General features: G+C 43.6%; 1 protein-coding gene across 38 annotated transcripts in view; it reads right to left on the reverse strand.

Moving 5' to 3' along the window:
- The window catches only part of LOC148404383 (protocadherin gamma-C5-like), a 226049-nt gene that overhangs the window by 46061 nt on the left and 158637 nt on the right, over positions 1 to 21351 (reverse strand). Inside the window, exon 1 of one of the 38 annotated variants that reach the window (XM_088380920.1) lies at positions 18346 to 20836. The exons of 30 other annotated variants lie outside the window; for them this stretch is intronic. In XM_088380920.1, coding sequence (XP_088237046.1) covers positions 18346 to 20760 — 2415 coding nt within the window. In that variant the 5' untranslated portion in view covers positions 20761 to 20836. Of the gene's footprint in view, positions 1 to 1560; positions 4043 to 4960; positions 7536 to 7973; positions 10513 to 11251; positions 13806 to 14646; positions 17206 to 18345; positions 20837 to 21351 lie in introns of those variants that run through there. 7 more of the 38 variants (XM_088381067.1, XM_088381173.1, XM_088380971.1 and 4 more) reach the window with 7 other exon arrangements.

A 21351-nucleotide genomic window follows, 5' to 3' on the forward strand; every position in this document is an offset into this window, starting at 1 on the left:
GCCTCTGCCAATCACAGAGCGGGCAGCCTAATATAACTGTTGCCACGCACGCAACACATTTTCTCACTTCGATGCACAAAGACGACTGCGGAGCAAAATGGCTGCCGCGCATCACGAACAAGCGCTGGATGGTGGACCACACGCCTCGTCCCCTCCCCCGCTGCCTCCCTCTGTCTGCCTCTCCATCACTCTGCTTTCACATTGCTCAATCCCTCCAGAATCAGCACTGACTCTTCTGTATACAACCACGTTAAAACAAGATTACATCACACTTTGCACTGTAAACTGCCATTAACTGTGTCCATCCCTGTTCTTTTGTCACCATGTGGGGCTGCATAATGCATGCAAGGGAAATAGGTCACTGGAAAAGTAGTACACTGCATGCCTGCCTGTGTGTGAGGCATCAGTGGCAAGGTTTAGCAAGGATGGAAAGCTCATTTCACTAGAGAATTTGTATTGATTTCAAATCTGATGACGATGCTCTCTGATAGGAACAAATATGTGATACGCCTTCTGAGATCGACACAAGAATATGTCTGGACATAATTACACATAAGAAAAAAAAAAATGTACCAAAAGCTGGATGGATGTAACTGAGAAAAGAAATACATAACTGATGTTCCCTTACAATGCAAATACTACAATAAGGCAACAGGTCGATTTAAGAGCACGTTTGACTCAAGAATGCCCCTGAGCAGTTGCTTTTCTCATGCACGTAGTACACTTTGCTACTGTGTTGCATGTTTCCCTACACAAGCTGTATCTTAGTGCAATCGTCATATGTTATCATGATATTCTTATTTTGATGTACAATGAATGAGCAACTGAAGTTTCTCCAGTTCACAAGTATTTATTCATCAATTAAGACTTATGCAAGTATGAATGTATTAAATTAGATTAATTGTGAAAACTTTACAAACAACAACAAATGGAAACCAGTATTCATTTACACGGACTACAGTATGTTGATGAAGGAGATAGTGTACAAAATTGAGAAGAGAAACGGGACAGAGAGGAGGGATATATGCATACATTAGCAGGACAATGTAGCAAATGAGCACTAATTAAGTCATTTAATAATTAGGTCATTTGAATACATTGTTTTAATGCAAAGAAAACTGCTTTGGGGAGCTGTATTGACAAGATCTGGAAGAATTTGGGATTTTGAAGGAGCATAATAGTGATTTGAACACTTTTAGAATGATGCCACAATATATATATATATATATATATATATATATATATATATATATATATATATGAGTCGTAAACACAATACATATAAAGAAAGGTTGCGATACATTATTTAGGTTTTAGCAGGGCAAGTCTTCCAAGTGCTGAGGTTGTGTTAAAAATAAAATGCAAATAAAGTCACTCTAGCCACCCTATGGCTGACACAACCATGAAAAAACAGGACACAATTTACTGACACTGGCCAATAAAAACAATGCCGTATATGTTGCACGAAATGCTTGAACGTAAAGTGCACCAGAAGTGATGTTTCATACGACTAGTTGGTAATCAGCATCTCAACAGGGGAAATGAATGATCGAATCTCACCTCTGCCACCAAGGTTTCTGCATCTGCTTTGGCCCTCAGTACTGTTCTACTATGGTCACCACTCAGGGTATTTTGATTGAGTTGGTGGGAAAACATCAGGTCGCTCTTCCTGGAATCGGTAGTTCCGCATACATCATAGCTGAACGCTTGCTTCAATGTACCGGAGCCATCTACGTCAGCGTAAAGGGGCGGGTAATAAGGAATAACCGGAAGATTGCCATTTGATTTGAAAAAAAGGCGCTCTTGACGCCACTTGTACACTTTGATGGATATGATGAGCAGCAAGCAAGTGATGAAGAGGAAGGAGACCACGGCCAGAGCCAAAACTAAGTAAAAGGTCAGCTTGTCATTATACTCCTTGTCGTGCATACTCAATTCAGTGAACTCCGAGAGCACTTCAGGGAAGCTGTCGGCCACCGCCACGTTCACAATGACTGTGGCTGAACGAGAGGGCTGGCCGTTGTCCTCCACCACAACAGTCAGTCTTTGTTTGACAGCATCTTTATCAGTCACTTGGCGGACTGTTCGGATTTCCCCATTGTGGAGGCCCACTTCAAACAGCGCCCTGTCTGTGGCTTTGTGCACTTGATAGGAGAGCCAGGCGTTCTGGCCAGAGTCCACGTCCACGGCCACCACTTTGGTCACCAGATAGCCCACGTCTGCCGAACGAGGCACCATTTCGGCCAGCAGTGAGCCGCCCGTCTGCACCGGGTACAGCACCTGAGGGGCGTTGTCGTTCTGGTCCTGGATCAGGATGCGAATGCTTGCGTTGCTACTAAGATGAGGGGAGCCTCCATCCTGCGCTCTGACTCGGATGTAGAACTCTTTAGTTTGCTCATAGTCAAAAGAACGCACAGCCAGTATCTCCCCAGTCTCTGCATTCACCGTAAAAAAAGCAGAAGCTGACATCCCATTAAGTTTGACGTCTTCAAGGAAATAGGAAATGCGCGCATTGTTTCCAGAGTCTTTATCGTTGGCTTTGACGGCAAGAAGCAGCACTCCAGGGGCATTATTTTCTGTTGTGGAGGCTGAATAAGATGCCTGTTGAAATACTGGGGCGTTATCATTTACATCTGATATTTTCAATTGGATAGTCTTGTTAGTCGAGCGGGGCGGGGTGCCCTCATCTATTGCTGTTATTGTTATGTTATATTCCGGCACAGTTTCTCGGTCTAAAACGTCATCAGACACCAAGCTGTAGAAATTAAGTGATGACAATTTGATTGTGAAGGGCAAATCTTGGCTAAGAAAACACTTAACCTCGCCATTTTTACCAGAGTCCAAGTCTTTAATATTTAGCATGGCTATTGTTGTTTCGAGGGGCGAATCCTCTGGTATTGGATTGGACAATGAAAGGATGCTTATGACAGGTGCATTGTCATTTAAATCCCCTACTTCGATGAACACTTTGCACGTATCCCGCAGCCCCCCTTTATCTGTTGCCTCGACGTCTATCTCATACTGTTTGACTTTTTCGTAATTGAGCTCACCCATCACGGATATTTCTCCTGTATTTGCGTGGATATTAAACACAGACGAGGCCACATCGATGTTACGCGAGAGTGAATACACCACCTCCCCGTTTCCTTCCTTATCAGCATCGGTTGCAGTAACTTGTAAAATATTCGTTCCCCTCGGTGCATTTTCAGGTACAGTGACTCTGTAACGAGACTGACTGAAAACTGGTGCATTGTCATTCGCATCCACTACAATGACGTTTATTCTTACAGAGCTCGATTTGGGAGGGTCGCCGCCATCATATGCAGCAAGAGTCAGCTTGTGCTCTTCCTGAATTTCTCTGTCTAATAAAGTATCGAGTATCATTTCTGCATATTTGGTGCCATCAGGGCGAGAGAGTATATTTAATTTAAAATGATCTGTGGGACTAAGCTTGTACGTATGCAGAGTATTCGAACCTACGTCTGGATCTTTGGCACTGTCAAGTGGAAAACGAGCCCCCTTTACAGCAGATTCACTAATTTCAAAATTATTTTCCCTATTTGAAAATGCAGGAGCGTTGTCATTGATGTCAAGAATTTCTACATCGACATGATGGAGCTCCATGGGGTTATTTAGGATGATTTGGAAATGCAGAGAGCAAGGAGACACTTGGCCGCACCTCTCCTCTCTGTCTATTCTCTGCTTAATTTCAAGCGTTCCTTTGTCCAAATTGAGAGCGATGTACTCACTGCTGTCCTCTGTAAATATTGTGGCCCGCCCGGATTTCAGTCTCTTCATATCCAAACCAAGATCCCGCACGATATTCCCAACAATAGATCCGACAGTCATTTCTTCGGGAATGGAATAACGAACGTGAGAGACGGCCACATCCGCGAAAAACGTGCAGGAAAAAAGCAGCTTCCAAAAGAAAACCAAAAGCCCCAACATCGTATTTTTTTTTATCCTTATACAAATGAAGTGGATCGAGTTTGTGGGTAAAGAAAGGAGCAGTTCTGTCGAGGCGTCTTTGGACGACACAAAATGAGACTGACTGAAACATGCAGCCTCTCACTTAGATGTTTTTCCACTTCTTATCCCTACATTGACCTAGAGCGGCACCTAGAGACCAAAAGAGGGATTTCAGTTCCTGGACAGCATTTAAATGCATGTCGCTACAAAAATGTGTAATTCAAGAGAAGAGTGGCAAATATTTGACATTAAAATATTTTAAGTTCTCAAGGAGAGTAAAGTTTGTTCATGATGTCCCTCACCCACCCCACAGTTAAGAGCTTGCACAAAATCATGATCTCATACATTTTAGATTGTCAAAGAAATGATAACATGGATTTAAGTTTGGATAATATTAATAGAGGCATCAGTAATGCAAGTGTGAAACAAAAGATGAAAAGGAGACGCGTCGCTCTCCGCGGTCCTGAAACAAGTGACTTGTAAACCCCAAAACACCACACGCTTAAAAGACCAACATAAGTCATCTAAAGTGTAAGAAGGCAGAATATCTTCCTCAAGAATAAAATCCACAATCAAGGAGCCCTTAAATTTAAACAGAGGAGGTTTTGAATAAAGTTAAGTGTCGATCAAAGCTACCATTCCAGAACAGGATCGCCAGATCAGATTTTGCTACAAACAAATGCCTTCAATGTTCTAAAATATAATTCTTTGAGCGAACTCAACCATGGTGAAGTTTTAGAATGATGCATAAAGGGAAGCAAGGAGAAAGAAAGTTACAGCCCATTTTTCAAAGCATATGTTGTCATGTTTTAAAAAGCAATACAGTCGAACTGCATTAAGATGTGTCAAATATGTTGGAGATATAATATACATATATAGATATAATAATAAAGTGTTGTCATTGTGCAAATTGATGTATATATATATATATATATATATACACACACACACACACACACACACTAATGCATTACCAATAACAAAGTCTAACCTCTAGAGGAGAATCAGGTTCATCCAGGATGTTCTTTTCACTGTGCATCTTCTGCATGGTCCCTGTAAAATTGGGATCCATTGCCATCACATTGTGACTAGCAGCTCTGTCCAATTTAAAGTCACTTTTTCTGGAGTCAGTGGTCCTGCACACCTCATAATTGTACACGTGCGGGAGGGTCCCTGTCCCCAAAGTATCCGAGTACCGTGGTGGATAGTACGGGATGACGGGCAGGTTGGAGTGGTACAGGACGCGAGACTGTCTCCACCTGTACACTTTGACTGCGATGATGAGCAGCAAGCAGGTGATGAAGAGGAAGGAGACCACAGCCAATGCCAAGACTAAGTAAAAAGTCAGCTTGTCATTGTACTCCTTGTCGTGCATGCTCAAGTCAGTGAACTCCGAGAGCACCTCAGGGAAGCTGTCGGCTACCGCCACGTTCACAATGACTGTGGCTGAACGAGAGGGCTGCCCGTTGTCCTCCACCACAACAGTCAGTCTTTGTTTGACAGAATCTTTATCAGTCACTTGGCGGACTGTTCGGATTTCCCCATTGTGGAGGCCCACTTCAAACAGCGCCCTGTCTGTGGCTTTGTGCACTTGATAGGAGAGCCAGGCATTCTGGCCAGAGTCCACGTCCACGGCAACCACTTTGGTCACCAGGTAGCCCACGTCTGCCGAACGAGGCACGATTTCGGCCAGCAGCGAGCCGCTCATCTGCACCGGGTACAGCACCTGAGGGGCATTGTCGTTCTGGTCCTGGATCAGGATGCGAACACTCACGTTGCTACTAAGAGGAGGGGAGCCTCCGTCCTGTGCTCTGACAAGGAAGTGGAACTCTTTCAGTTGCTCATAATCAAAAGAGCGCACTGCATGGATGACTCCACTCTCAGCACTAACAGACACATATGAGGAGACTGGCACTCCGTTAACTGAGGAGTCCTCCAGGATGTATGAAAGACGAGCATTCTGGTTCCAGTCTGCATCACTGGCTTTTACAGTGAATACAGAGAGACCTGGTGTGTTGTTTTCAACAATGTATGCCTCATATGAGCTCCTCTCAAAGACAGGCGTGTTGTCATTCACATCTGAGATGTGCAAGCTGAGTGTGACACTGGTGGAGAGAGAGGGCACGCCCTCATCATAGCACGTCACTGTGATATTATACTCACACGACCTCTCTCTGTCCAAATCACCGTCTGCTACAATACTGTAAAAACTACTTGTAGACGTTACTTTAAAAGGTATATTATCATCAATACCACAATTTACTCTACCATTTTCTTCATAATCTGGATCATTTACACTCATTACTGCTATCACTGTGTTGGTAGGCAAATCCTCCTCTACTGACGTGGATGACGATATAATTTTAATAATAGGACTATTGTCATTTACATCGGTCACATCAATAATCACCTTGCTGGAATCATACAGACCTCCACGATCAACTGCCTCGATATCAATTTCATATTTCTGTGCCTTTTCATAATCTATAGGGCCTTTCAAAACAAATTTTCCATCGTCAGTAATGTGAAATAATTTGGAAATGCTGCTCATGCTGTTTCCAATCACATAGCTCACTTCCCCATTAGAGCCTTTGTCTGCATCGGAAGCGCTAACTTCAGTTATAAGTGTTCCTGAGGGAGAATTTTCCTTTAGGCTCGCTTTGTAAACATTTTGCGTGAAAACTGGAGCGTTATCATTCGCATCTAACACTTGAATTTGAATCTGCATTGTCCCTGACCTTTGCGGCTCTCCTCCATCATGCGCTGTTAAGAGCAATGTTAAAAAATCTTCCTTTTCTCTGTCTAAGGGCTTCTGTAAAATCATTTCCACTTTCTTTCCACCGTCAGACTGTCTGTGTAATTTTAGCATAAAATTATCATTAGGCTTAAGCGTGTAGCTCTGAAGCCCGTTCAAACCTATGTCGTGGTCTATTGCTTTCTCTAACATAAATTTGGAGCCGACAACAGCCGACTCGCTGATCTCCAACAACCTACCTTCCTTTTCAAAAACCGGATCATTGTCATTAATATCCGTGATATCAACAGTCACGGGTAATATTTCGATCGGCTGCTCCAGCGCTATCTGAAAATGCAACGCACAAGGCGTTGTCTGGCCACAAATGGCTTCTCGATCTATTCTCTCCTTAATAAGCAGCACGCCTTTTCCCTTGTCTAGCTGGATGTAATCAGCGCTGTCTCCCGTGTGGATACGAGCTCTGCCCGATTGTAAGCGTTTAACATCCAGTCCCAAATCCTGTGCTATGTTACCGATGAAGGATCCCTTGGCCATCTCCTCGGGTATAGAGTAGCTGATATGTCCGAGCACGGCTGCAAAGCAGAGCACGCAGACAAAAAACTCCGCTTGCCGTCTCATTGTTCAACGAGATGACTCCACCGAATCTTTAAACGACAATCCTCTTCCACCGTTTGCAATGCAAGCAAAAATGCAACAACTCAAAGACCAATGTAATAAAAATACGCCATGAAAATATTGCAGGAAAATATTCCAAGGGCGGAATTCCATCTACCGTGCGTCGTGCGATGCGTTTCTATGTCCTTGCTCGACTGAGCGAGCACAGGAGATGTGCTTGTGTAAACGTAGTCTTTAAACTTAGACAAAGGGCAACAGCGGCCCGTGGAGTTCACACCATGCAACTACACGTAGTTAAGACAATTATTTCTAACCACACTTATTCTTTGAGCTCCCACCACGAAAAAATTAAATATATATGGAAATGAGCATAGTATTGTTAGTTGAAATATAACTGGTACTCATAGAGCAAATTATGATCGGAACACACATTGTTTTCATAAGAAAAACAAAACTAACAAAAAGAACACTGTGCCTGGAATGTGGAAAGAATAGAAACCATTTCCCAGGCACTGAGTGGAGGCGGAGGAAAAGACGCTATTTGTCGCTCTCCATAGTACTGAAATAGGATGTAGCCCACAGTACTGCCTCGAAGAGGGGAAACACAAAATAGTGGCATTTAAAATATTCAAACCTCTAAAGGAGAATCAGGTTCATCCAGGATGCTCTTTTCACAACGAATCTTCTGCATTGTCCCTGCAAAGTGGGGATCCATTGCTAGCACGTTGTGGCTTGCAGTTCTGTCCATTTTACAGTCACTTTTTCTGGAGTCAGTGGTCCTGCACACCTCATAATTGTACACGTGCGGGAGGGTCCCCGTCCCCAAAGTATCCGAGTACCGAGGTGGATAGTACGGGATGACGGGCAGGTTGGAGTGGTACAGGACGCGAGACTGTTTCCACCTGTACACTTTGACTGCTATGATGAGCAGCAAGCAGGTGATGAAGAGAAAGGAGACCACAGCCAGCGCCAAGACTAAGTAAAAAGTCAGTTTGTCATTGTACTCCTTGTCGTGCATGCTCAAGTCAGTGAACTCTGAGAGCACCTCAGGGAAGCTGTCGGCCACCGCCACGTTCACAATGACTGTGGCTGAACGAGAGGGCTGCCCGTTGTCCTCCACCACAATAGTCAGTCTTTGTTTGACAGCATCTTTATCAGTCACTTGGCGGACCGTTCGGATTTCCCCATTGTGGAGGCCCACTTCAAACAGCGCCCTGTCTGTGGCTTTGTGTACTTGATAGGAGAGCCAGGCGTTCTGGCCAGAGTCCACGTCCACGGCCACAACTTTGGTCACTAGGTAGCCCACTTCGGCCGAACGAGGCACCATTTCCGCCAGCAGCGAGCCGCCCGTCTGGACCGGGTACAGCACTTGAGGGGCGTTGTCGTTCTGGTCCTGGATCAGGATGCGAACGCTAACGTTGCTACTAAGAGGAGGGGAACCTCCATCCTGTGCTCTGACAAGGAAGTGGAACTCTTTCAGTTGCTCATAGTCAAAAGAGCGCACTGCATGGATAACTCCACTCTCAGCACTAACAGACACATATGAGGAGACTGGCACTCCGTTAACCGAGGAGTCCTCCAGGATGTAAGAAAGACGAGCATTCTGGTTCCAATCAGCGTCACTGGCTTTTACGGTGAATACAGATAGACCTGGTTTGTTGTTTTCTACAACATAGGCATCATATGAGGACCTCTCAAAGACAGGTGCGTTGTCATTCACATCTGAGATGTGTAAACTGAGAGTGATGCTACTGGAGAGGGAGGGCAGTCCATCATCAGAGCACGTCACTGTGATATTATACTCAGATGCAGATTCTTTATCCAAGGCTAACTCTGTTACTAAACTATAAAATCCATTCATTGTGTTTTTTATTTTAAATGGAATGTCGTTGTTAATGTGACATCTGACCTCTCCATTGCTGCCAGAGTCAGGATCACTAACACTTAACATAGTGACAACAGTATTCTCTGCAGAGTCCTCTGAGATGGAATCTGACTTGGAGAGTATTTTTATTTGAGGACTGTTGTCATTTACATCAATGACATCAACCAGAATCTTACTTGAGTCAGACAGTCCTCCATTATCTACAGCTTCAATGTCTATTTCTAATACTTTTGCTCTCTCATAATCAATGTCACCGGTTAACTTAACTTCTCCAGTTATACTATTGAGCTCAAATACATCTGATAATCTGAGCTTGTTTTTTGATATTACATAAGATAGTTGTCCATTTGGGCCGCTGTCCTTGTCTGAAGCACTAACATTTATCACACTGGTACCTTTAGGTGAATTTTCGCGAATAGTTGCCTTGTATAAAGTCTTACTAAACACAGGGGCGTTATCATTTACATCTAATATATGAACAATAATCTGCATTGTTCCTGACCTGCGCGGTTGTCCGCCGTCAAAGGCTGTTAATAACAAAACGTTTTTTTCCTGTTGCTCTCGATCCAGAGACTTCTGTAATATCATCTCCACCTTTTTATGGCCATCTGCTTGATTTTCTAATTTTAGCTGAAAATTATTGGTTGGACTGAGCGAGTAACTTTGCAGCCCATTTGCACCAATATCAGCGTCAATGGCTTTCTCCAGCACAAATTTAGAGCCGACAATGGCCGACTCGCTGATTTCAAAACGTTTGCTGCTGGATTCAAAGCTAGGTGCATTGTCGTTTATGTCTGTGATTTCAATAGAGATGCGAAACATTTCCATGGGATTTTCCAAAATTAACTGCAAATGCAAAGCACAGAGCGTCGTCTCACCGCACAGCGTCTCTCTGTCTATTCTCTCCTGCACAAGGAGGAGCCCTCTTTCTTTATCCAGCACGATATATTCCGCACTGTCCCCAGAATGAATGCGAGCTCGACCGGATTTCAGCCTTTTCAGGTCCAAGCCTAAATCTTGAGCAACGTTTGACACTAAAGAGCCTTTTTCCATTTCCTCCGGGATCGAGTAGCTGACTTGTCCACACACGGAGGGTGAAGAAAGAACCAAGACGAACAACAGCAGGACTCGTTGCAGCGTCATCGTTTTAAATAAAAATTCCACAAATCTCATAAATCCATTTAAAAAAAAAACTCCGTGTAAATCCAGTTTAAAGATGAAGACGATGGACAACAGCCATGCACGTCCACGATTAGCGAGTACTGTCTGGAAATGACTGCTTTATTCTCGAAAGCGTCATTGTGTAAAATGGAGGGACTGAAGCCCTGTCGTAGACTGCCACACTCTGGCCACAAGCGGCCTTTTCTGTTCTCTACGTAACAACAAAGTCTCGCACATATTAAACGAAAGTAAACTAGAAATGTCAAAACATGACTTTCACTACATCTCCTTGAAATAATATATATTTAATGTACTTGCAAAATGAGCAATACATCTTGATGCGTTTACATATTTACAAACACAAACACGAAATTCACCTGTAGGCTCTCCGTTCCATGTAGTATACTTACTGTACAGGACTTATTATTATTATTATAGGCCAGTAGATACAGTTTTAGACGTATACCGAACATTGCCTAAAAAGAAGAATATTTAGGATTTCATTCAGTATCAATCCATCATAGCCTACTAATAAAATGAATTATGGTATTATTTTTTTTAATGCCACTGGATTAAATAGATACGATTATTTAAATAATTGAAATGTCAGTTTATTGTTGTTAAATTGTGTATCATTTTGTATGTGTTTTTTTCCAAGTGATATAAATCATGGCCAGTATTGATAATTGAAACACAGCACTTAATTCATTAGTCACAGCATGGTCCTTATTAAAAAAAAAGAGTGACCAAACTCTAGAGGAGAGTCAGGCTATTTGTCGCTCTCCATAGTACTGAAATAGGATGCAACCCACAGTTCTGACTCGAAGAGGGGTAACACAAAATAGTGGCATTTAAAATATTCAAACCTCTGAAGGAGAATCAGGTTCATCCAGGATGCTCTTTTCACTGCGCATCTTCTGCATCGTCCCTGCAAAGTGGGGATCCATAGCGAGCACGTTGTGGCTTGCAGTTCTGTCCATTTTACAGTCACTTTTTCTGGAGTCAAAGGTCCTGCACACCTCATAATTGTACACGTGCGGTACAGTCCCGGTCCCCAAAGTATCCGAGTACCGAGGTGGATAATACGGGATGACGGGCAGGTTGGAGTGGTACAGGACGCGAGACTGTCTCCACCTGTACACTTTGACTGCTATGATGAGCAGCAAGCAGGTGATGAAGAGAAAGGAGACCACAGCCAGCGCCAAGACTAAGTAAAAAGTCAGTTTGTCATTGTACTCCTTGTCATGCATGCTCAAGTCAGTGAACTCTGAGAGCACCTCAGGGAAGCTGTCGGCCACCGCCACGTTCACAATGACTGTGGCTGAACGAGAGGGGTGCCCGTTGTCCTCCACCACAACAGTCAGTCTTTGTTTGACACCATCTTTATCAGTCACTTGGCGGACAGTTCGGATTTCCCCATTGTGGAGGCCCACTTCAAACAGCGCCCTGTCTGTGGGTTTGTGCACTTGATAGGAGAGCCAGGCGTTCTGGCCAGAGTCCACGTCCACGGCCACCACTTTGGTCACCAGATAGCCCACGTCAGCTGAGCGAGGCACCATTTCGGCCAGCAGCGGGCCGCTCGTCTGCACCGGGTACAGCACCTGAGGGGCGTTGTCATTCTGGTCCTGGATCAGGATGCGAACACTCGCATTGCTGCTGAGGGGAGGGGAGCCTCCATCCTGCGCTCTGACAAGGAAGTGGAACTCTTTCAGTTGCTCGTAGTCAAAAGAGCGCATTGCATGGATGACTCCACTTTCAGCATTAACGGACACGTAGGAGGAGACAGGCGCTCCGTTAACTGAGCAGTCCTCTAGGATGTACGAAAGACGAGCATTCTGGTTCCAGTCAGCATCCCTGGCTTTTACAGTGAATATGGAGAGACCTGGTGTGTTGTTTTCCACAATGTAGGCCTCATACGAGCCCCTCTCAAAGACAGGCGCGTTGTCATTAACATCTGAGATGTGCAAGCTGAGTGTGACACTGCTGGAGAGCGAGGGCACCCCCTCATCAAAGCACGTCACTGTGATATTATACTCAGCTGACCTTTCTCTGTCTAAATCACCGTCTGTCACTAAACTGTAGAAATTACTATCAGTCGACTTGAGAAGGAAAGGAATATTCTGATTTATTGTGCATTCTACTTTGCCATTTTCACCATCATCTTGGTCTTGGACGTTAATTATCGTCACAACAGTTTCACTTCTGACATCTTCAAGTATGACATTTGTCTTTGACATGACACTGATCAACGGGCTGTTATCATTCACATCCACAATGTCAACTACAACCTTGCAGCTGTCTGTTAGTCCCCCATCATCACTTGCACGCACATTAATTTGATAGTTGCGAGCTTTTTCGTAATCTATATTCCCTATTAGAATGACCTCACCATTGTCTTCATTTATATTAAACAAATGCTTTACATCATCCATTTTGTGTCTTATTGAATACTTTATTTTACCATTGGCTCCGTGATCAGCATCCGATGCGCTAACTACAGTCAAGACGGTGCCTTGAGGTATATTTTCTGCAACAGTAGCTTTGTATACGGGCTTTGTGAAAACGGGTGCGTTATCATTGACGTCTAATACAGTGATAACAATCTGCATTGTGCCCGACTTCTGCGGCTCTCCTCCATCCACCGCCGTCAACACGAGATGCAAATGTTCCTTTTTCTCTCTATCAAGAGCCTGCTTCAACACCATCTCAACACTGCGGGAGCCGTCTGCTTGATTGTGAAATTTTAACGCAAAATTATCAGACGGTTGGAGGAGATACGTTTGGAGACCGTTTATTCCAACGTCGAGATCCACCGCCTGCTCTAAATCGAATTTCGATCCTATCACGGCAGATTCGCTTATTTTGAATTTAATGTCACTTTTCTCGAAGGCGGGGGCGTTGTCATTGATGTCGACAACCTCCGCTATTACTTTGTAAAATTCAATGGGGCTCTCTAAAATAATCTGGAAGTGCAGTGCGCACAGCATAGACTGTGCACAAAGCGCCTCTCTGTCGATTCGCTCCTTGATGAGGAGGACGCCCCTGTCTTTATTCAGCTCGATGTATTGCTTGCTATCACCAAAATAAACTCGAGCACTGCGCGACTTCAGATTCTCCACGCCAATCGCCAAATCCTTGGCTATATTTCCCACTAACGAGCCGACATGCATTTCCTCATCAATGGAATAGTTGATTTGTCCGAATGTAGCACTGATGAATAGGAGCGAGGTGAAAAGCGTTACTTGCCGTCCCATTGTTCTCCTTTTCCTCATGTTCAAAATAGAAAATCACAATTGGGCAGCATTAATAGAAATAAAAAGACAAAAATCCCACTAATGAGCAGATCAGCTCGGGCGGTAATTCATCCAAAAAGGTCACAAAATAGTTCCAACGAGAAATACGCTCCAGTCCAGACAGCCTCTCGTATGGTTTGCCTTTTTCCCCCCTCTACGTATTAAGATGTACAGGACGCACCCCGACCATATAAGGCACATCATGGACAATAGCGTCCCTGCGAGTTCAAAATGGAAACTGCAGGACGAGTGGTACAAAATGAATTTATGATTACAACAACAAAGCTTAATTTATAGTAACCTAAATGATCCACGAATCCAAATTGACCACGAAAGCATGACAGTGAAACAGATAAAGTGTTTGACCGCTCCATACTAATTAAATAATAAAAGTATTTATAATAGTTGCCACATTAAAATAAAATGTAATGCAATATATTGGCAATGTATCATTATGACAGAAAATTAGTTAAGCTTTATACAACGTTCTAAAAAAAGTTACAAGGGATTACATGTTGTATTGTACTGTAGTATTTGCATATTGTTGTATTTATTTTCCAAAAAGTTAAATTAGTGCCTTCGTAATGCAAAGCTTAGGGGTCCTGATGTATGATACAGTAAATATTTCATGTTCAAAATAAATCACCTTAGCTCAAATCAAAGCACGGCTGAATAACTTAACTAACAAATAATTCTTCACATTAATTTAAAGACGACAGGTGAAACACACTTTACTCTACATATAATGTCACTCATAATCGTCTTTATCTGTGGTGCTGAATCACTGAAACTACAGCAAGGGACATATTATTGCATATATGATGAATGCATTCACAATCAAAATTTAAAAAAGGCATGGAGAGTTAACTAAGAGTTTGTTACACTACAGTTGTGTAAACACAAAGACACTTTGCAATATAATGGTAAGATAAGTATGACCTAACTGGGAGTCATTTCAAGTGACCAACCTCAAGAGGAGAGTCAGGTTCATCCAAGATGTTCTTTTGAATGTGCATCTTCTGCATCGTCCCTGTAGAACTTGGGTCCGTGAACAGCACATTGTGACTACCAGCTCTGTCCAATTTACAGTCACTTTTTCTGGAGTCAGTGGTCCTGCACACTTCGTAATTGTACACGTGCGGGAGGGTCCCCGTTGCCAAAGTATCAGAGTACCGAGGTGGATAATACGGGATGACGGGCAGGTTGGAGTGGTACAGGACGCGAGACTGTCTCCACCTGTACACTTTGACTGCTATGATGAGCAGCAAGCAGGTGACGAAGAGGAAGGAGACCACAGCCAGCGCCAAGACTAAGTAAAACGTCAGCCTGTCATTATACTCCTTGTCGTGCATGCTCAAGTCAGTGAACTCTGAGAGCACCTCAGGGAAGCTGTCGGCCACCGCCACGTTCACAATGACTGTGGCTGAACGAGAGGGCTGCCCGTTGTCCTCCACCACAACAGTCAGTCTTTGTTTGACAGCATCTTTATCAGTCACTTGGCGGACAGTTCGGATTTCCCCATTGTGGAGGCCCACTTCAAACAGCGCCCTGTCTGTGGCTTTGTGCACTTGATAGGAGAGCCAGGCGTTCTGGCCAGAGTCCACATCCACGGCCACCACTTTGGTCACCAGGTAGCCCACGTCGGCCGAACGAGGCACCATTTCGGCCAGCAGCGTGCCACTCGTCTGCACCGGGTACAGCACCTGTGGGGCGTTGTCGTTCTGGTCCTGGATCAGGATGCGAACGCTTGCGTTGCTACTAAGAGGAGGGGAGCCTCCATCCTGCGCTCTGACAAGGAAGTGGAACTCTTTCAGTTGCTCATAGTCAAAAGAGCGCACTGCATGAATGATTCCACTTTCAGCACTAACAGACACATATGAGGAGACTGACACCCCGTTAACTGAGGAGTCCTCCAGGATGTATGAAACACGAGCATTCTGGTTCCAGTCAGCATCACTGGCTTTTACTGCGAATACAGAGAGACCTGGTGTGTTGTTTTCCACAATGTAGGCCTCGTATGAGCTCCTCTCAAAGACAGGCGCATTATCATTCACGTCTGAGATGAGCAAGGTGAGAGTGACGCTGCTGGAGAGAGAAGGCACGCCCTCATCTGAGCATGTCACTGTGATATTATATTCGCATGCCCGCTCTCTGTCTAAATCACTGTCGGTCACTAAACTATAGAAATTATTAGATGTAATTTTTATCGCAAATGGATTATTTTCACCTATAAAGCAATTAACCTGTCCATTAGCATCAGAATCAGGGTCACTAACACTCATTAACGCTATCACAGTTCTGGCTGGCGCATCTTCTGGCACTGAGTTAGATGATGAGATCATATTCACAATGGGACTATTGTCATTTACATCAATTATATCAATTATTATTTTGCTGGAATCAGAAAGCCCCCCTTGATCAATAGCCTCTATATCAATGTGATAATTTTTCTCTTTTTCATAATCTACTGGACCATTCAGGATGACATCACCTTCTCTAGTAATGTGAAACAGCTTCGACACAGTATCCATGCTATTCCCGATCACATAGGTCACTTCTCCATTTGATCCCTTATCTGCGTCTGTAGCGCTCACTTTTGTAATAAGTGTCCCTATCGCCGAGTTCTCAGTGATGCTTGCTTTGTACACAGCCTTATTAAATACTGGCGCATTATCATTTGCATCCAGAACAGTGACGTGGATCTGCATTGTTCCCGTCAGCTGTGGCTCTCCTCCATCCTCGGCCGTCAGAATCAAAGATACGTGCTCTTGTTTTTCTCTGTCTAGTGGCTTTTGCAAAACCATTTCGACCTTTTTGCTGCCATCCGACTGACTGTGCAGTTTAAGCACAAAACTGTCGCTCGGCTTCAGGGTGTATCGCTGGAGCCCATTCAGCCCTATGTCAGCATCAAACGCCTTTTCCAGCATAAACTTAGAGCCCACAATGGCAGATTCGCTTATTTCAAAATTTCTCTCATCTTTTTTAAACACTGGCGCATTGTCATTAATGTCCGTGATTTCAACCGTTATGGGGAATAATTCCAACGGATTTTCAAGTGTTATTTGGAAATGCAACGCACAAGGCGTCGTCTGCTTGCAAAGCAGCTCACGGTCTATTTTTTCTTTGATAAGGAGGACTCCTCGTTCCCTATTCAGCTCGATATACTGAGCGCTGTCTCCCGTGTAAATGCGCGCTTTGCCTGCCTTCAGCCTCTTGACGTCTAAACCTAAATCTCGGGCTATGTTACCGATCAAAGATCCTTTCCCCATCTCCTCCGGAATGGAATAAGTGACCTGCCCTATCACGGAGCCGAGGCAGACGATGAACATTAACAGTACTTGCCGTCTCATTGTCGGAGCTGATTCCCCAGCTGCATAAAAGACACGGTCCTATATTCCCTTTACGTAAGCCACTCCAATGAAAGTAGACACCGCCCAAAAAAGAATGATTTTGAATCCAAAAATGAGAATCGAGTTTATACCCAGCGTGAAATATCCGTTTGCGATGCAGCGCTTCCACGATTGACGCGGATGTGCATAGACGAAGGGGGAGTAAATGTGACAAAAGGTTTGAAATGGCCAACTGAAAAATATTAGCCAACAGCGTCCCGTAGAGTTCAAATTGCGCAAGTGCAACTAAAAAAATGTTTTAAACCCTGCAGTAGTCTATCGTATTTCAATGTCAAATTAATCCAAAAGCAGCATAATAAAGATAATAACAAAATATATAAAAAAGGAACGGCACTACCACTGTCATAATGCTGACTAAAGTGCAATGACATCACATAATTTAGAGATTTGGTCAAGTGATATTAATTTCTATTGCGGGCTATTGAGGATATTGCAGACAAAAAAACTAAACAAAAACAGGAAAAACCGCTGAAAGCAAAGAGCGAGTTCCAGCTGTGCAGCAGTCGCCTAACTGTCACTGTCCATGGTGCTGGAAACTCACACACCCCATTCACACAGATGCTCTATTCTTTCTCGCACAACACATGACACAAACTCCCACAAGAAGACACCTTCATTTATCGGGGATATCAGACGTCATAATTGGAAAGGTTAAAGGATTAAACACGTTGCTGCCCAAGCCGCTAATGCAAGTGAATACGTAGCTTACTAATAAAAGAAACAGCATGGTCAAACTAATACACTGTTAAAGAAAAATGCTGGGTTAAAAATTAGACCCAGCCAGGAAGTTGGGTCCATTTTACGCAACTTAGAATTGTTTTGCAAAAAAAAAAAAAAAAAAAAAAATGAAAACCTCAATTTGATGGGTAGCATTCTGCAACAAAAATGGTTTTGTGCAACCCAACAAACAACCCAGGAAGTTGAATCAAATGGGGTCAAATTTTTACGAACAATTGGTCGTTTACAATTTTTTTAAGGGGTTACTGACTTCTAATTCACTGACTTATTTAACTTGTTTTGTATTCCAAAAGTTACTTTGGGGTCAATAAAGTGTCTATCTTCAAATCAGTAATAATGTCCAGTAAAATTTAATTGTTAGAAGGATAAAAGCAGGTGGCTGGCTCTAGTATGCAGTTTCACAAACAGATGAAAAGTGCCTGCTGCCTGGTGGTTATGTGTTCATCAACAATCATGAATTTGCATTCATGTCAAATGTATAATTTACTGCAAAGTGCAAATGAAGCACAATCGACCAACCTCAAGAGGAGAGTCGGGTTCATCCAGGATGTTCTTTTGACTGTGTATCTTCTGGATGGTTCTTGTCAAACAGGGGTCCAGCACGGTGTGACTAGCAGTTCTGTCTATTTTACAGTCACTTTTTCTGGAGTCAGTGGTCCTGCACACCTCATAATTGTACACGTGTGGGAGGGTCCCAGTCCCCAAAGTATCCGAGTACCGTGGCGGATAATACGGGATGACGGGCAGGTTGGAATGGTACAGGACGCGAGACTGTCTCCACCTGTACACTTTGACTGCGATGATGAGTATCAAGCAGGTGATGAAGAGGAAAGAGACCACAGCCAGCGACAAGACTAAGTAAAAAGTCAGCTTGTCATTGTACTCCTTGTCGTGCATGCTCAAGTCAGTGAACTCTGAGAGCACCTCAGGGAAGCTGTCGGCCACCGCCACATTCACAATGACTGTGGCTGAACGAGAGGGTTTCCCGTTGTCCTCCACCACAACAGTCAGTCTTTGTTTGACAGCATCTTTATCAGTCACTTGGCGGATAGTTCGGATTTCTCCATTGTGGAGGCCCACTTCAAACAGCGCCCTGTCTGTAGCTTTGTGTACTTGATAGGAGAGCCAGGCATTCTGGCCAGAGTCCACGTCCACGGCCACCACTTTGGTCACCAAGTAGCCCACGTCGGCTGAACGAGGCACCATTTCGGCCAGCAGCGAGCCGCCTGTCTGCACCGGGTACAGGACCTGTGGGGTGTTGTCGTTCTGGTCCTGAATCAGGATGCGAACACTTGCGTTGCTGCTGAGGGGAGGGGAGCCTCCATCCTGTGCTCTGACAAGGAAGTGAAACTCTTTCAGTTGCTCATAGTCAAAAGAGCGCACGGCATGGATGACTCCACTCTCAGCACTAACAGACACGTATGAGGACACTGGCACTCCGTTAACTGAGGAGTCCTCCAGGATGTATGAAAGACGAGCATTCTGGTTCCAGTCACCATCATTGGCTTTTACAGTGAATACAGAGAGACCTGGTGTATTATTTTCAACAATGTAGGCATCATATGAGGTCCTCTCAAAGACAGGTGCGTTGTCATTAACATCTGAGACGTGCAAGGTGAGAGTCACGCTACTGGAAAGGGAAGGCACTCCATCATCAGAGCACGTTACTGTGATGATATACTCAGATGCAGATTCTCTATCCAAAGCTAACTCTGTTACTAAACTATAAAATCCATTCATCGTGTTTTCCATTTTAAATGGAATGTCATTATTGATATGGCACTTGACCTCTCCATTGCTGCCAGAGTCGGGGTCACTAACACTTAACATAGTGACAACAGTATTCTCTGGAGAGTCCTCCAAAATGGAGTCTGACTTGGAAAGTATTTTCATTTGAGGATTGTTGTCATTTACATCAATAACATCGATCAAGATCTTACTTGAATCAGACAATCCTCCATTATCTACAGCTTCGATATCGATCTGTAATACTTTTGATTTTTCATAATCAATGTCACCAGTTAAAATAACCTCCCCAGTCACACTACTAATCTGAAATATATCGGATATGAGGGTGTTTTGGGATATTACATAAGATATTTGTCCATTTGATCCACTGTCCTTGTCTGAAGCACTAACCGTTATTACACTGGTACCTTTAGGTGCATTTTCGCTAATAGTTGCCTTGTATAAAGTCTTAGTAAACACAGGGGCGTTATCATTTATATCTAATACATGAACAATAATCTGCATTGTTCCTGACCTACGCGGTTGTCCACCATCAAAGGCTGTTAATAACAATAAAATCTTCTCCTGCTGCTCTCGATCAAGAGCCTTTTGTAATATCATCTCCACTTTTTTCTGCCCATCTGCTTGATTTTCTAATTTCAGCTGAAAATTATTCGTTGGGCTAAGTGAGTAGCTTTGCAGCCCATTTGCACCAATATCAGTGTCGATTGCTTTCTCCAGCACAAATTTAGAGCCAACAATGGCTGATTCACTAATTTCAAAACGTTTGCTGCTAGATGCAAAGCGTGGGGCGTTGTCGTTTATGTCAGTAATTTCTATAGTGATGCGAAACATTTCCATTGGATTTTCCAAAATTAACTGCAAATGCAAAGCACAGAGCGTCGTCTCACCGCACAGCGTCTCTCTGTCTATCCTCTCCTGCACAAGGAGGAGCCCTCTTTCTTTATCCAGCACGATATATTCCGCACTGTCCCCAGAATGAATGCGAGCTCGACCGGATTTCAGCCTTTTCAGGTCCAAGCCTAAATCTTGAGCCACGTTTGACACTAAAGAGCCTTTTTCCATTTCCTCCGGGATCGAGTAGCTGACTTGTCCAAACACGGAGGGTGAAGAAAGAACCAAGATGAACAACAGCAGAACTCGTTGCAGCGTCATCGTTTTAAATAAATATTCTACGAATCTCATAAATCCATTAAAAAAAACTCCGTGTAAATCCAGTTTAAAGATGAAGAAGATGGACAACAGCCATGCACGTCCACGGTTAGCGAGTACCGTCTGGAAATGACTGCTTTATTCTCGAAAGCGTCATTGTGTGAAAGGGAGGAACTGAAGCCCTGTCGTAGACTGCCACACTCTGGCCACATGCGGCCTTTTCTATTCTGCACGCAACAACAAATGCTCGCACACAAAGTGTAGAATATGCATATATTGCCATGAAAATGTATCGTGCATCAAAGCGTTACAAAAGTAATCCGATTGGTTTATTTTATATTATTTTCGTAGCAAATCCGAGTTTGTTTAATGAATTAAATATATATAAAAGCACACGCAAATGAATACAGGACGTTTGATCACAATAGATATATATGCAAAAATTCATGTATTAACATGACATTTAATTTTAGGCAGTTTATATGGCCATATTAAGATGCCCCAAAATAACGAAGTATGCTTAAATTTCAGCCACTAAACATGCATTGCCATTGGTCTTGTTTGCATTACCAAAGAAAGATTATAGTTCAGAAAACCAACTGGTCTGACACCTCACAATTATTA

This window comes from Syngnathus floridae, chromosome 1 (assembly GCF_059516105.1).
Source record: "Syngnathus floridae isolate MCC-2025c chromosome 1, RoL_Sflo_1.0, whole genome shotgun sequence".
NCBI lineage: Eukaryota > Metazoa > Chordata > Actinopteri > Syngnathiformes > Syngnathidae > Syngnathus > Syngnathus floridae.